At 36.3% G+C, this 14,344-nt stretch overlaps 1 protein-coding gene across 1 annotated transcript in view; it reads left to right on the top strand.

Annotated features, from left to right (window-relative positions):
• NECTIN3 (nectin cell adhesion molecule 3) overlaps positions 1 to 14,344 on the top strand; it is a 61,425-nt gene that overhangs the window by 26,913 nt on the left and 20,168 nt on the right. The window contains exons 3-5 of the mRNA XM_039717889.1: positions 5,532 to 5,828; positions 7,561 to 7,675; positions 9,771 to 9,922. Coding sequence (XP_039573823.1) covers positions 5,532 to 5,828; positions 7,561 to 7,675; positions 9,771 to 9,922 — 564 coding nt within the window. The remainder of the gene's footprint in view (positions 1 to 5,531; positions 5,829 to 7,560; positions 7,676 to 9,770; positions 9,923 to 14,344) is intronic.

The raw sequence follows: 14,344 nt of genomic DNA, 5'->3' as shown, positions 1-14,344 counted from the left end.
GTGCTTTTTAGGATCATCTCTTCATCTTTGATACCAGCTTTTCATAATAATAGAATATTCAGTGGGATAATTCAGAGGGCTGTAGCACAGTATGTAAACTGGTTTTCACCACAAGGTGGGGCAAAATAAATGCATCAAAGCAACTGGCTTAATCCAATTTGAAACCAGTAACTTAACCAAAATTCTTTGTGATGCACAAAGCATGTGGTCTTACAGCTCCCTTTCACCTGACTTCCATCTGTACTGAAAGTGGCTGTGTGTGTGGTTATTATAGCAGTATCTTGACTTCAGGTTTCAGCTATGGTGCTTTACCAATAAGCAGTGGGAATTTCTTACTACTTCCCCTCACCTTTCCTAGTCAGTTCCTCTTTCTAAGATTGGTTTGTTTTGTTTGGTTTTTTTTCAGGTAACATTAGCTATTGTGTCCATTTTGCACTCATAATATCAGGTTTCTGGAGGAACTTGGAAAGCACATGTATGTCTCATGCGCTTATTAATCTACATTTGGAAGAGTAGAAGGACCACAACATGTTTCATTAGATATACATTCTGAAAAATCACATTTGAAATAGGAAAAAAAGTGTTAGGCAAACAGTGGTTCTGATCGTAGCTTTTTTCATCATTGATGTAGATGATTGCCAATTGCTGTTAAGTCTCTCAGGACTCTCTAAATGGCAAAACCCAGCTGTTATTTGCAAAGATGCTTTTCCATCCTAGTTACCAGCAGATTCACTTGCATGGTAGCTAACCTTCTGTTGGACTTAAGTCCTTTGTCCCCAGCTGTGTATTTTCTGTCCTTTTAGAAACTCTTTGCTACACTGACTTGTAGGCTTACACAGTCAAAATACTGGGGAAGTAATGATGTTCAGAATATGCTTGTAAATTAATACAAGCATATTCTGAACATCAAAGTTCACAACTTGTGAACTTTGCTGGCCTGAACTCAGCAATTCCAAGCTCATCAGAATCTTAAGGCATGTAATTGCTATAATTTAAATCTTGATGTAACTTAAAATCACCTTCAATGATACATTGACTTCATTCTCCCACTGGTCTAAAAAACTCTTCCTTAAGTAAGGAAAAAAGTTCCTGTCCTAAGGCTGCGGCTATTTCCAGTTGAAGCAGGACTGCCTTTTTTCCTAGTCTCTGTCTGTTCTTATTTAGCAAAGAATTTGTTTCCTTTCCCTGTGTAGTGGACATACTTAGTCATTTACTAGATGCTTGTATGCTCTGAAGTGGAGACACTGAAGACAAATGGAAGAAAGAAATAACTACAAGATAAAATGCCCTATGTTGTGCCACAGCGCACTGATCACTTAAGATCATATTTAAAACCTCTTATGTGCCTCAGGTTTAACACATGAGCCATGTTTGGTGACTTTGCCCACTCCCAGTTTGCTTTGTTTAGTGTTTCATGTTGTCTTAAGGAAATGCACTCTAAAAGAAGAGGTTAAGACAGTGGAAATACAAAATGCTTTTAGGGTCAAACAGATATATTGAACTTTTCTGAAACTTTGGTTTGCCAAACTTACCTTGTTAAACTTATGCAAAAAATGGCAAATAATTTTTGTGTCAAGCTGTTGGTTTCCCCAGGATCCCAAGATGCTGACCAAATGAGGCAAACTGGTGTCTCGGGGCAGAAGAAAGGGCTTGTTGCTTGGTGTCTTGCAGAGCTGACATAATTTTTATGTTACTAACTTGAGTGCTGCCCATGACCATTTTAAATACTTGGTTTGGTTTAACTCTGTCTTGCTAAGTTGTATTTCTTATCATGGGTATTGATAAAGTACGACACGTTCCTCTGCAGCCTAGCTCTTACCAATGCTAAAGTGAGGAATGAGTTGTACAAAGGAGTGTCAAAGGCATGTCTATCTTAGATCCTAGACACTGTAATGCAGAATGTCTTCCAGTTAGGAATTAAAAGATTATGAATGTTAGGCAGTATAGATATTGGATACTACAGAATACTCAGGGCCAAGAAAAAGTATCAAGTAGATGGCAAATTAGTGAACTGACTGGCCTTAAAACAAACAAGAAAACTGCCCCAAACTACTAAAACAAGAAAACCTTACTAAGTTAATTATTAATTAGCAAACAGGATAAAGTACACAGAAAGATAATGAGGTGAGAGAAAATAAAAACTTGAAATACTGTTTTGGAAAGAAGTTAATCAAGTACATGTCAGATGTGATAAAGAAGATGACAATTCCCAGTGTCATGCTATTGCCAAGGAATTAGTAAATTTAATGTTGGGAGGAAATAATCCTGTTTGTGTTGTAATCATGCCAACATCATCCAGACCTCCTGTGCCCAGTGTGTGCAGAAAAATAGTTTTAAAACTAAAAGAAGCAATTGAAAAAGGCTTATGAAGGTCAGGAAAACCAAAAAGCAGCTTTTTGGCCTCTAAACTTGATGCAGTAGGATTTAAGGCTCATGTCTGGATGCTCTATTGTGTTTTTTTCTATAAAGAAGTATAAGGACCAGAACAGTGAAAGATTTCTGGTATGTCTGTGTTGAATGTAAAGTGAGGGTTGAATAAGCTGGGTGAAATTAGGTGGTGGTCATGAGTCAGTAAAAGGGCAAGCACAGATGGGCAAATTGATTGAGATCTTTTGAGCAACAGCCCATCTCTCTTCCATGGCTTCAGCCATCCTGTCTTTAATACTCAAATATAATTTATGCCATAATGTTGCTTTAGATGGAACTCTCACACTGTGGAAGTAGGTCTTGCATCTTAGGGGATTGATGGCTTCCTTTTCCATGCAAAGTGTTGTCCTCACTGTCTTTTTTATTTGGCCTAAATAGAGCATAATATTTCTACTGAGTGGGTGTAGCAGCTTCTCTAATGTTCTCCCAGCTGCCTCTTGTGTTCCTCCACCACCACTGTGGGTAGAGAAAGTCAGTGAAAATCTCATTCATGTGGCACAACGAATGGTCCTGGGATAAGAGGACTGTATATAGAAATTACACTTTCAAAAAACAAAAAAAAAATGCCACAAATAGCATTCCAAAGCGTACTTTGGATATGGAAACCTGTAGGACTGGGAATAATTATATTTTATGACGCTGAGTAGTTTTGAATAGTTTACCTTTGTGTCTACTTGACAAGTGTAAAACTAAGTATTATACAATGAACTCAAACTGACAAATCTCTGGTATCATTTGAGAAAGTAGGTTTTTAAAATTAGTCTATAGTGCTTTATGGCTACTTGAAGACTTCTTTTTCTAAAAGTACAATAGTGAGTAGTCTGCTTGGGTCTGGACATCTTTACAACTTAGTTAAGAGTTCTTGTTTACATACATATCCCTTCACAAAGAGGTGGAGGAAAAATTACACGGTTGCATTTTTTTAAAGAAAAATCAAAGGAATAGAACATATCAGGCCTTTATTTCCAGCTGAAATTATCTGAAATTATTTGAGTCTACAGTTTTGGCATGAAATGCTAATGATAGCTGCTAATTTAATTTATTTTACTATTGTGGAAATCTTGGGAAGGGAGGGATACAGCAAAATAGAACTTTCAAGCATGTAAAATTCTAAATATAAATTTTTGTGTATACTTCTGCATTTTAGTAATGCTACAGAAGCTATTGAAGTCTCTACCAATGATTTCAGGAGAACAAGGCAATAGTGTTCATGTTAAATCAGGAAAACCAAATTGTGGGTCAAATAACAAAGCTATGTAATGTCAAGTTCTCCATACTAGGTTTTAAAGGCTTTTTTTGAGGATTAGACAGTGCTTCATAGGTACATCAGTTCAGATATGCAAACTTCCTGCACAAAGCTGTAGCTGTTGCTGGTCTTGCAGAGCAGGGAATCAGATTTTGAAAGAGGCTCTATTAGAAATGCTTCAGATCTAGAAGAGTGAGTGTGCAACTTGGCAGAAAAAACCTGCTATTGGCTTATTTTCAGTAGGTTTACTAACAAATCTCAGAGGGTGGGCATTCAGGGAAACAAAGAAAATAATTTGCTCTCAGTATCTGCTCAAACACTCTTCAGCTTCATAACAACTTATATTCTTTAAGCACTTCTAAGCACAGAACAGAAAACCTACATTTTTATAAGGTTATCAATTTAATAGTTGCCTTTTCCTTTAGCGTAATTGAGCAAATAATAAACCAACTTGTTCAGACATGAGCAGTGTTAGACTGAGCAAAAAAGTGAAAAACTGATCCTGGCATTAAATGGGCTGACGCTGAAAATATTTATCTTTGGAAGTAGTTGGAGAACTTGCCAGGTACGGTGAACTTAGCTCTTTCTGATTCTCTTACAAGATGTGTCTGTCAGTCCGCTTTCATTTATTGGAAAGAAATTCCATGAACTAACTTTTTTCTTTCTGATAATGAAAGGCACAGAAGTTGCAAGACTTATCTATCTCTGCTTTGTGATTAGTGAGGGCTGATCCACTGAGGTGGATTCTGAAGCATTATGGTGAGTAGCAATGACCTTCCTTCAGAGCACTCCAGTAGCCAGATTAGAGCAAGAGACCAGGATTGTGGAACAGGCTGGTACACTACAGCAAACCTGTCCCTTACAGAACTGGTGACACAAACGGGCCATTCTAACACAGCCCAGCCACGGTTTGTATCTGAAGCAACAGGTAGTTTTTCTGACTTGGGATGTTACTGGTGGGAGGTTTGTACAGGGCTGAAACAGATTTGCTAAACCAGAAGGAAATTTTTTGGAAGCTTGTTAGTCTACAGCCCTCAGCAGTAGACTTGTCCATGAGGAGCTCAACTTCCTGTTAGAAATAAGTGTGTTCCCCAAGGTTTTAAAATTTTGGAGTGAGAAGTGGCTTTTCAAGGAGGTCACATCCTTCCACATGCAGATTTCTTTAGTATTCAGTTCCATGTAGACAAAATATATACAGGCAAAATTTTATTTTTATATAGAACAATGAATTTTATTTTTGTGTTTTTATTGAAATTTTATTAATATATAGATTACTTTGTACATTGAAAACTTAGATTTTATATACAATTGTGTATTTCTGTGTACTTATTAGATCCTTTATTCAATGTGTGGTGTGTATATATAATAAAGATGCAGCTTGGAAGTCATTTCTATAATAGTGATCAAGAAAAGCTTAAACTCTTAATGTTGGGTGTTAGAACACTGAAGTAGATTTCAAGTGACACAAACTGACAGTATAGATAAATTCTTGAATGCTTGAAAATGCAGCAGAATCTAAGCTTTTTGAAAAAAACAACCTGCAGTGTCATTTCAACCTAATACCTTTAGTTTGCTGTTTTCAGACACTGCATCTGGTGTTTTGGACCCAGCCACTCTGGAATTCCCTTTCAGTGCATTAAATGCATTGAATGAACAACATTGAACTTGAGTGGGTGGACAAAGAGAGGTAGTGTCAACAGCCTTGTAGAGCTGTCATCTCTTGAGATAATGCATGGTCTTCTAGGATGTTTGATTAACATGAGCATTTGCAAACAAATTAGAGCTTGTTTAACTTTTAAGTTGTGACACTTTCAAAGATATGGAGTTCTTGTTTAAATCTTTCTTTTCCCCTCCTTAGTTGAACCAGTTGTGAGCTTAATGAAAGGACCAAACCCTCTAATAGATGGGTCAAATAGGACAGTAGCAGCCACTTGTACAGCAGCCACTGGAAAACCTGCTGCGCAGATTGTCTGGGAAGGAGGCCTTGGTGAAATGGAATCCACCTCTATTTTGTTTCCAAATGAAACAGTGACAGTTGTAAGCCACTATGTGATTGTCCCTACACGATTTGCAAGAGGAAGACTCATAACCTGCGTTGTGAGGCACCCCACCCTTGAAAAAGAGATGAGATACCCTTTCATGCTGGACATACAGTGTAAGTATTTTGTGAGGTGATTACTCCTGGTATGTATCTTGCAACTTCCCCCTTTAATCAGTACACCTTCCACGGGAAGGAGATGGGTGCTTTCTGCTTCAGGAAAATGGAAACTGTACAGAAAAGCTGTGATAAGAGGCAGGTCTAGCAGGAGCAAAAGTCTAGGGTCTCTATATTGAAAATAAAGTAATGAAGCTAGAATACTGTTACATTTCTACTGTTTTGGATAATGAATCATGGGTAAACATGAGGGTTGAAACAAAAGCTGTTTATAGTGTCTTAAAATGTCAGCAGTATTAAAAAAGAAAGCATCTCATACATGAATTTTCATAAGCAAAGTTGAAAATAGGTCTTGTGGTGGTCAGTAAGTTACTTCCAGATTATTCACCTAGCTTTGTCCACTCTAGCACAAGAAAACAAGAACATAATGCATACATGCCTAGTGTTTGTTATTCAGCTTCAGATTGCTCATATAATTCAAACCTGCACCAGGCTTCTTTAAAAAAATGTATGGCTTTTAAAAAACATGAATACAAATCAAGGTGGCTTACAATGTTGCTTAGGTAAAACCAGTAAGCTTTAGGCATGTGGTCCCTTTTTGTTAGACAGTGCCTATATGAACAAAACCAGCCATTTTCGTGTTTTCCTTTGATGTCCTGTCTTGGCTGTGTGCTGCTTTAAAGTTCCTAAATCACAGAAGTCTGTCAGTCAGTTGAAGTAGAACAAATGTAGTGGCTGGAAAAAGTAGACTTGTCTGTTTTGATTTGACTAGAATTTGATTTTTGGCTTGGTTTTGTTCTGTTTGGTAAAGAATCACTTATTTTGGCATAAAATAGTGATTCCCACTGCTTTATTTTATTGGTCTTGAAATAAAGTTCTAGATTGGAGGGCCATTGATACAACTGAAGAGTATTTGCATTGTCTCAAACAGTGAATAAAGTAATGATTTCCTGTTGAAAATGAAGTGAGGGTGCAAGTTGGTCTTCAATATTTTCATCTGAGATTAGCGTTAATGCATGTTTCAGAATTTCTAACAAGGTTGTATAGTAAGGTACACAGCAGCAAGTGAGAAGCAGTGTGTGCTCTTCAGTCTTCCCTGACGCTTATTAGGTTTTGCAACTGCTTCTCCATTTCAGCTCCAGACCTTATCCCAGGTCATACTGGTTTGTCTGTTCCTTGGCTTTTAAATATTTTCCCAAGGCCTCTCTGAAATCACCTGCTGGCTTTTTAGAGCTATAACATAATTCTGCATTTTGATACGAATGGATAATTTAATCTTTACAGTTGGCATCTGTGAACATTTTGGTGATTTCTTAATTACCTGGTTTCTCCCAAGGTTGTTTCTGATCCTTTGCTGTATCTTTTTAATGAGAAGTAGTTCTAAGTTGCCATTCCTTCTTCCCAAAAACATGAAAGTGATTTCTTTTTTCTGAAGTCCTCTCACTTCCTCAAGGTGCTGTGTGGTTGCTGAAAACACACTGGGAAAGTTGCACTGATTAAAACAATTTGTTCACTGCTGCATATTAATGTTGTAGCTTGGAACTGTATCATGTTCTCTGTACATTTTGAGTGTTCTTTAAATTAAAAACAAAAAGGCAACCAACAACTAAAGCACACAAAAAAAAACCAAACATGAAAAAGAGTACCTATCTGTTCTATTAATCTTACACATTATTCACTTTAAATGTAAAAATTGTGATTGTTCATAAATGAAATCTTTTTTTTTTGTCAGATGCTCCAGTTTCAGTAACTGGCTATGATGGAAACTGGTTCATTGGAAGAGCAAATGTTCAGCTCAAATGTAATGCTGATGCAAATCCACTACCTATGGAATTTATGTGGACCAGGTAAATATTTATGAAAAGGGACTTGCCACATTATTCAAGTGGTATAATCACTTTGCTTACAGCGAATGCATGTTTTGAAAACAAAGAATATATGACTTGTATTGATCATACTGGTTTTATCAGCTTTTTAAAAGGAGAATACAAGATATGTGTTCGTATGAATACAGGTGAGTGGATATCTTGTAAATTTATGTGCCTAAACAGTTTGTCATTACTCTCAGGGTAAAGTCTCTTTAGTTACTCAAGGTGGACTGCACAATGTGTGTTACAGCATGTAGAGCAAAGACCAATAACTCTAATAAGGATCCAACTATTATTTACATATGCCTCTAATGAGCAAATTTAAAAGCTTACATACCATCCACACTTCATGAATCTGTGGACTCCCATCCCAGGCTTAGCTGAAAATCACTGTGATGGGAAATTTCAGCACATAACAATTCCCGTGTTTAGAAAAAGCCCCTAACAGCAGTACCACTTGCTTCTTCAGATGCACTAGGTTCTCAGTTCTCTCATTTGAATTTTAAACATATGTAAGAACTAATCAATACTACCAGTGTTCACAATTCTAGAAGAAATGAACCTATTTAAATACATTCAAAGCCATTCAAGCTTCAAAGATCACTGTTAGGCTCCCCTAACTTAAAATGGAAGAAACTTTCACAGGAAATCTAAATTTTCTGGAATAAACCTGTTGTGCCTTTCTGAGCAACAGCAAAACCCATCCAAAAAGCTGTAGTAGTGGTGAATAAGAAACTTCATGTGTAGGGAGGAGAAATCCATGTAAAAGAAGGGTAGCTTGAGCTTGGAGAAATACAGTGTTGAACTGTGTGCTGTTTGACTGGTGTTAGATTACAATAGGTTGTAGAACTCCCTTACCAACCAGTTTTATCCCTTGGAAGAGAAGATGTCATTGTATTTACTGGGATAGTGATATTTTCATGATTGGTAATGTTTTTAAATGTTGCATGTATGAGAATTTTATTAGGATAGAGCTTTCAAACCACTTGACTGTTTTTGTAATGTTTCTTGAAATAAATACTTCTGGTACTATGAAGTATGTGCTTGATGACTTTTATCTGCTTTATGTGGCTGAAGCAATTCCGGGCAATAATCACAGCCAAGGACTAGGAAAGTTGTCTTGAACCATTTTCTGACGATTGCATTTAGTGTGAGCTGTGAAGTGTTTGTTTCTTTTCCTTTGAGTACCTGTTTTGAAGTGATGGTTGCCTTTTTGTTCAATACTACTTAAAAAATCACGATTGCTAAATGCTTTCAAGATACTGTTATCTAGTGATCTAGTTTGAATATTGATTTAGGCCTCCTTGGCTGTTAATAGGTACGTAGATAAATTAAAATGCATTTCAATGGCATGGAATTACACAGGTGTTTAATAGGCAGTTGGCAGCTCTGTTAGAATAGTTCCAGGGCTTTTGCCCTTTCCTCTTTTTCTCTTGTGTTTACACAGTTGTAACTGTAATCTTAGGCAAAATTGTACAGGGAAATTATGGACTTTGAAAAGTCAGTTGATAAAAAATAATTTTTTTAACCAATTGTTTCCCCAGGTGTATCACCAAGTACCACATTTCATTTCAGTGAAGTAATTTAGACAGAGTGATGGGAGATAAGAAAAGGCAGTTCAGGAGAGGAGAAACTGCGTGAATTCTTGCTCAGAAGTTCTAGTCAAAATGTCCTCTAAATTAAGAATGTATGGACAGAAATATCTACTGAATGCAAATGAAACAGGCAGCTAATCCTGACAGCAGAAGTGCTTCTTAGTTAGACTGTTAGTTTTCAGAGCTTGGGTTGTCTTGTTCCTCCAAGTTCTTTTGAGATGCTGTTTTCTTAGCTGTAATGGTGTAGATTTTAGACAGCTTGCTAGTTCCAGCAGATCTGACATTTAAAGGATTTGGCCCAGAAATTAAATACTGAGTAAACCTTCAGGTGTACACTAAGAATATTGAAGGAAAGCCCACTGGAAGTGTCAGAGCACAGTGAAATATTCAATCTATAGATTATTGGCAATATCATTTTAAACTCCTTCTGTTTAAACTACTTGTAAATATACACATTTGAAATATAACTGTCCTTTTAGGTTGGATGGACAATGGCCTGAAGGACTATTGGCTGTTAACAACACTTTGCAATTCAGCAGCCCTTTGACTTACAACTACACTGGGACTTACATTTGTAAGGTGACGAATGCCCTTGGTCAGAAAAGTGATCAGAAGACTATCTACATATTAGGTAAGTCTTACTTCTTAACAAAGACAGTATGTTAACTTAGAACATTTTTTTGTCAGTGATTGAATTAGCAAACTGAAGACCCACCAGTTGTTGCATGAAATATATGAAAAATATATGCTTTTTGTGTGAAAAGCCATTGAAAGTGTGGATTTAAAAGCTACAGCACAATTTGGCATTAAACTGACTCTTAATAGCAACATATAGGAGAAATTCTTACAGTTAAGGTGCTTCTAAGATAATTATTTTCTCTTGGTAGTCAAATTAACATTTTTTTTAATGGTCTTAACTTGTGTTTGACAAGACACATTGACTGCAATAAGTAGTACCTTGTCTGTAATAAATTGAGAAAGCAGATGTTAGTGGAAGGGGAACAACTACATTTAGAAAAGCTGAAGATGCTCTGTTTTAAGGAAGTTAGGGTTATGTTCTGAGTGTGTGCATTTTACACCCATTACTTGTGGCATTTTCTTGGGGTTCAGATACCCAGTAATCATCAAGTTAAATACCTCATGCACAACTCCTGCTGATCTACTAGTACCATATAGCAAATTTGTGTGTCTGTGTAGCACTACTGCTGCTGGAACTCACAGCCTTGCATCATAAACACAATGTAATTCATGTTTTACTGTGACACCTTTTATGTGAAAGAGCACTATGGCTTACAGTAAGCATGAATACTTCTATACAAATGTGGAAAAGCTGTTCAGATTTTCATAAGGGATTAAGTAAATTACCTTAATCAATAAATGCTAGTGTTATAGAGGCTCTTAAGGAAGATAATAGACATGAAAATTTAAACTTCATTTTGTTGTATTGTGTTGCTGCTTTTTACTAAGCTCTTGACATCAGTTATTTCATTAAGCAAATTAAGTGTCAGAGCACATGGTGGCCTGTTAGAGAATACAGCGATGGTGGATACAAACATAGATGACTTCTTTGTTAAAACTGCATATGAACACTTAAGAGTTAAAATGAGAATGAGAATTTAAGACTAAAACTATAAGTACAAGATGCTTGAAACCACATCAGTCAGAATTCACTTTAGAATCTGCATCTTTAGAATGAATGATAATGTTGAAGTCAGTGATGTAATTACAACTGTAGGCCACTGTGGAAAGCTAGTAAGTTCTAATTAACAATCTGGCCAATGAGCTAGTTAACTGGAAACTTATAGTTTGAAACAGTTGAATTACTTGTAAACTACTCTAATAGCTAGAATTTTATATCATTTAAAAGAATTCAAGTGCTGCCAACTGTTATGAAATTTAGTTCTGTGAGAGTTACTTTTGGGTGTTTTGGTTCTAAGGCTGCTTCTATGGAGAAGTCTTCATGACTGCATAGTAGTCTCAAAACAATTACAAAAACTGGCACACTAAGAAATATCAATTCAAAAAAATTAGAAAATCATCATTAAATAGGGTGAAATGTTTGACTAGAATATAACTTTCAAACAGACCTGCTCAAAAAATGAGTGCAGTTTGGAGCTCTGTTCTCAGCCCTATTCTATCTGTAAGGAGTGGGGAAAAGTTTTTTTCAAGTCCACTATTATTCAAGTTGTTGGTTCTGTAAATGTTATGTGCTGTAAATAGACCTCATGCTTTTTACTGTGACTGTCATGCATGAAAATTAAAGGTTGTCATTCAAATTGTTTTCAACTAACTGACTAAAACAGCCCAATCAGGAAATCATAGATAGTATTTCCTAAAATGAATCAAGTTTTTGAAAAGCAGGGTGGGCATACAGGCTAGTTGGGCAGTGGTGAAGGTTTATGTTCTAGCCTAATGCAGATCTTACAGAGTTTAAACCAGCTCAGTGCAGAGACAGTTAAGCTGCAGCAGTTGGCCTTTGCTGTGAACTGATGGACACTATTTATATGTGTGCTGCTTTTCAGCTGTGCTCAGCAACTTGGTTTTACTGTAGCAATTTAACTGCAATTAGCAAACCTTAGCTGTTTTCAGGGAGCAACAAAACTGAGCCTCATTTAGTGCAGAATCATAAAGGGTCATAGTTGTGCCAGTTAGGTGCACCATTAACAATAAAGGTTTTAGCTGTCAGTAAATTTCAGTCTTAAAAGTGTTATGTTGATCATGCTGACAAAAGGATTAAAAGCACTGTGTATAAACTTTTCGTATATAGGAGACTTGATAAAAACAGGAGAGGTAAAGCAATTATTACTGTAACACCTGTACGTTTTCAGAAACAAAAATACTAAGTACATTCTATTGTAAGTCTTCAGAATAACTTTTCAAAGTGATTTGAAAAGTTCTTTAACTGAAATGGCCTTAAATTATGCAGGATGGGCAAGTGACTAATAATCAATCCACTTACCACCTGTAATATTTGACTTAACTCACTGGGTATCTATTAATAGTAAACATGGCAGTGATGTACTGTAGAGCAATAAGCTGGAATAATCTATTTTTTGTGTATTTGTATTTTGTATATTTGTATTTTTTAATCTATTTTTTTATAAAACTTGGCATAAAATGTGAACTGAAACTTGGAAGTTAACAGACAAAGCTGTATGATCACACCAGCTTTCAAATTTTAATTATGAAGTTGTCAAAAAGGATTTATGAAGCTAATGTTTCTGAGCAGTCACCATGCTCATAGTTGTTAAGCTTTTTAACTGCTAGAAAAAATACTTATTAAGGTGAAATGTGTTGTAGGTTTGGAATGTAAGCTGAGCAAAAAATTGGTTTTGGTCCTGATATTCATTGTTTAAAATGTCAAAGCTATATTTTTAATAAGTTCTGTTGTGCTCCTAAATCTTGTTAATATTCTTGACGTGAAATACATAAATGAAAGAGAAGTAGCTGGCAGGAACTAAACTGTCTTCATCTTCCAGCTGTGGGAGATTCTACATCTTTATAGGAATAGTGAAATACTCAAATGATTTTTGAAGTGTGATACTTATTTTTATGTTGCACTTAAGGCACAGTTATCTTTGCAATTTTTATTAATTCAATGATGTAAAGCTAAACTTTTTCCATAGTTGTCCAGCAAAAGCAAGTCATGCTCCTAGTGGAGTTCAAGCATTGAAGTAAGTTTTCCAAAACATTGTCAGTTTGATATATAAAGCACTTCCTTGTACAATATTGATTTACTCAGTTTTCTTACACAAGGAAGTGAATTTTGTTTTCTTGACTCTGTTCTTTCACCTTCATGCTGTTAACTGAGGCTTTCCCTTTCTCCCCTTGCAATGGAGAGGTGATCTGCGAGGCTTGCATTAAGGTTAGAACATACTTCTTCTGTCATGACACCCTTTGGAAGAGATTACTTTTGTTGAAAGTAAAGACAACCTTTGTTAGGCAGCAATTCTAGAAAGGTGTTTTTTGTAAGTGCAGGGGTCACCTTCTTGTAGAGTGGACACTGTGAGCATTGACATAGCAGAGACTGATCATTGGTTTTAGGTTTTGCTGCTTCATATAGAAACATTTGTTCTGAGAGCGCCTTATGAATACAGGCACTCTTTTATTTTCTAAATTACATATTGGAAGGGATGTTGACAAATTGCTCTTTAGCAAAGGGCTTTTGCTCCCTGGTCTAGCAAGCTTTGAATTTTCAGTGGACTTCCTGAATATTCTTCAATGTTGGAGGTTACGATAATAAGTTTCTCTTGTGTCCCAAAAAATACCAAAATTTTTTATTTGGTGCATGAAAATCCCAGCTGGAAACCACAAAAGCACACTGAACTTTGAAAGTGGATGATTGATGAGAGAAACTGTTGCTACCAATATTAGTATTATGCTGCCAAAATAGAGGTGGGGGAGCACACACTGAAAATAATTCTAAGGAAAATGTTTAGCTCCAGTGTGGAATCTCTGTAGGCAAGACACTGTGGGGAGAGTGTTATGCAGTGTCCTCACTGATTACTTGACATTACAGTAGCAGTGGTTGGAGAAAGAAAGAATGATAAATTTCCAAATCATTTACTCTCAGACACTGAGTCTTCTTCCATGGAAAGCTGACTTTTCCTGCTGTCATACAGGAGTTGCTACATAAGCTTTTCAGCAGTTGAAAGAGAGAACTAATTTTTAAGACCTAACTGCACAGAATTATTATTAAGTACTTAACATATAAGGGTAATTTAGCAAGAACAGCAAGTCAAGACACAGTAGTATGTATGTATCTGTGCAAACATACAAGTATTACATACACAGGCAGGTACTTGCCATGCAGTGAAATGCTGTGTGCAAAGACAGGTCTTGTAATTTGCTCAAAGCCAACTAACCTGTGGATTATAAGTAGTTGATAGCAGGTTCTTGTCTTGTAGGAGGCAAAAAAGGGGACATTTGCATCTTGAATGGTGTGGGATTGTTTTTTTGCAAATAGAGAGAACTATTTTTGGCCACTCTGTTATGGCCTTTGGAACCAGACCGACTTTGACTGCGTTAACACAACTCTCCAAGGAACCTTTCC

This window comes from Passer montanus, unplaced genomic scaffold, assembly GCF_014805655.1.
Source record: "Passer montanus isolate IOZ18808 unplaced genomic scaffold, ASM1480565v1 scaffold39, whole genome shotgun sequence".
Classification (NCBI taxonomy): Eukaryota; Metazoa; Chordata; class Aves; order Passeriformes; family Passeridae; genus Passer; species Passer montanus.
Note: the sequence above shows the minus strand (reverse complement) of the source record. Positions and strands in the feature narration are given on the sequence as shown.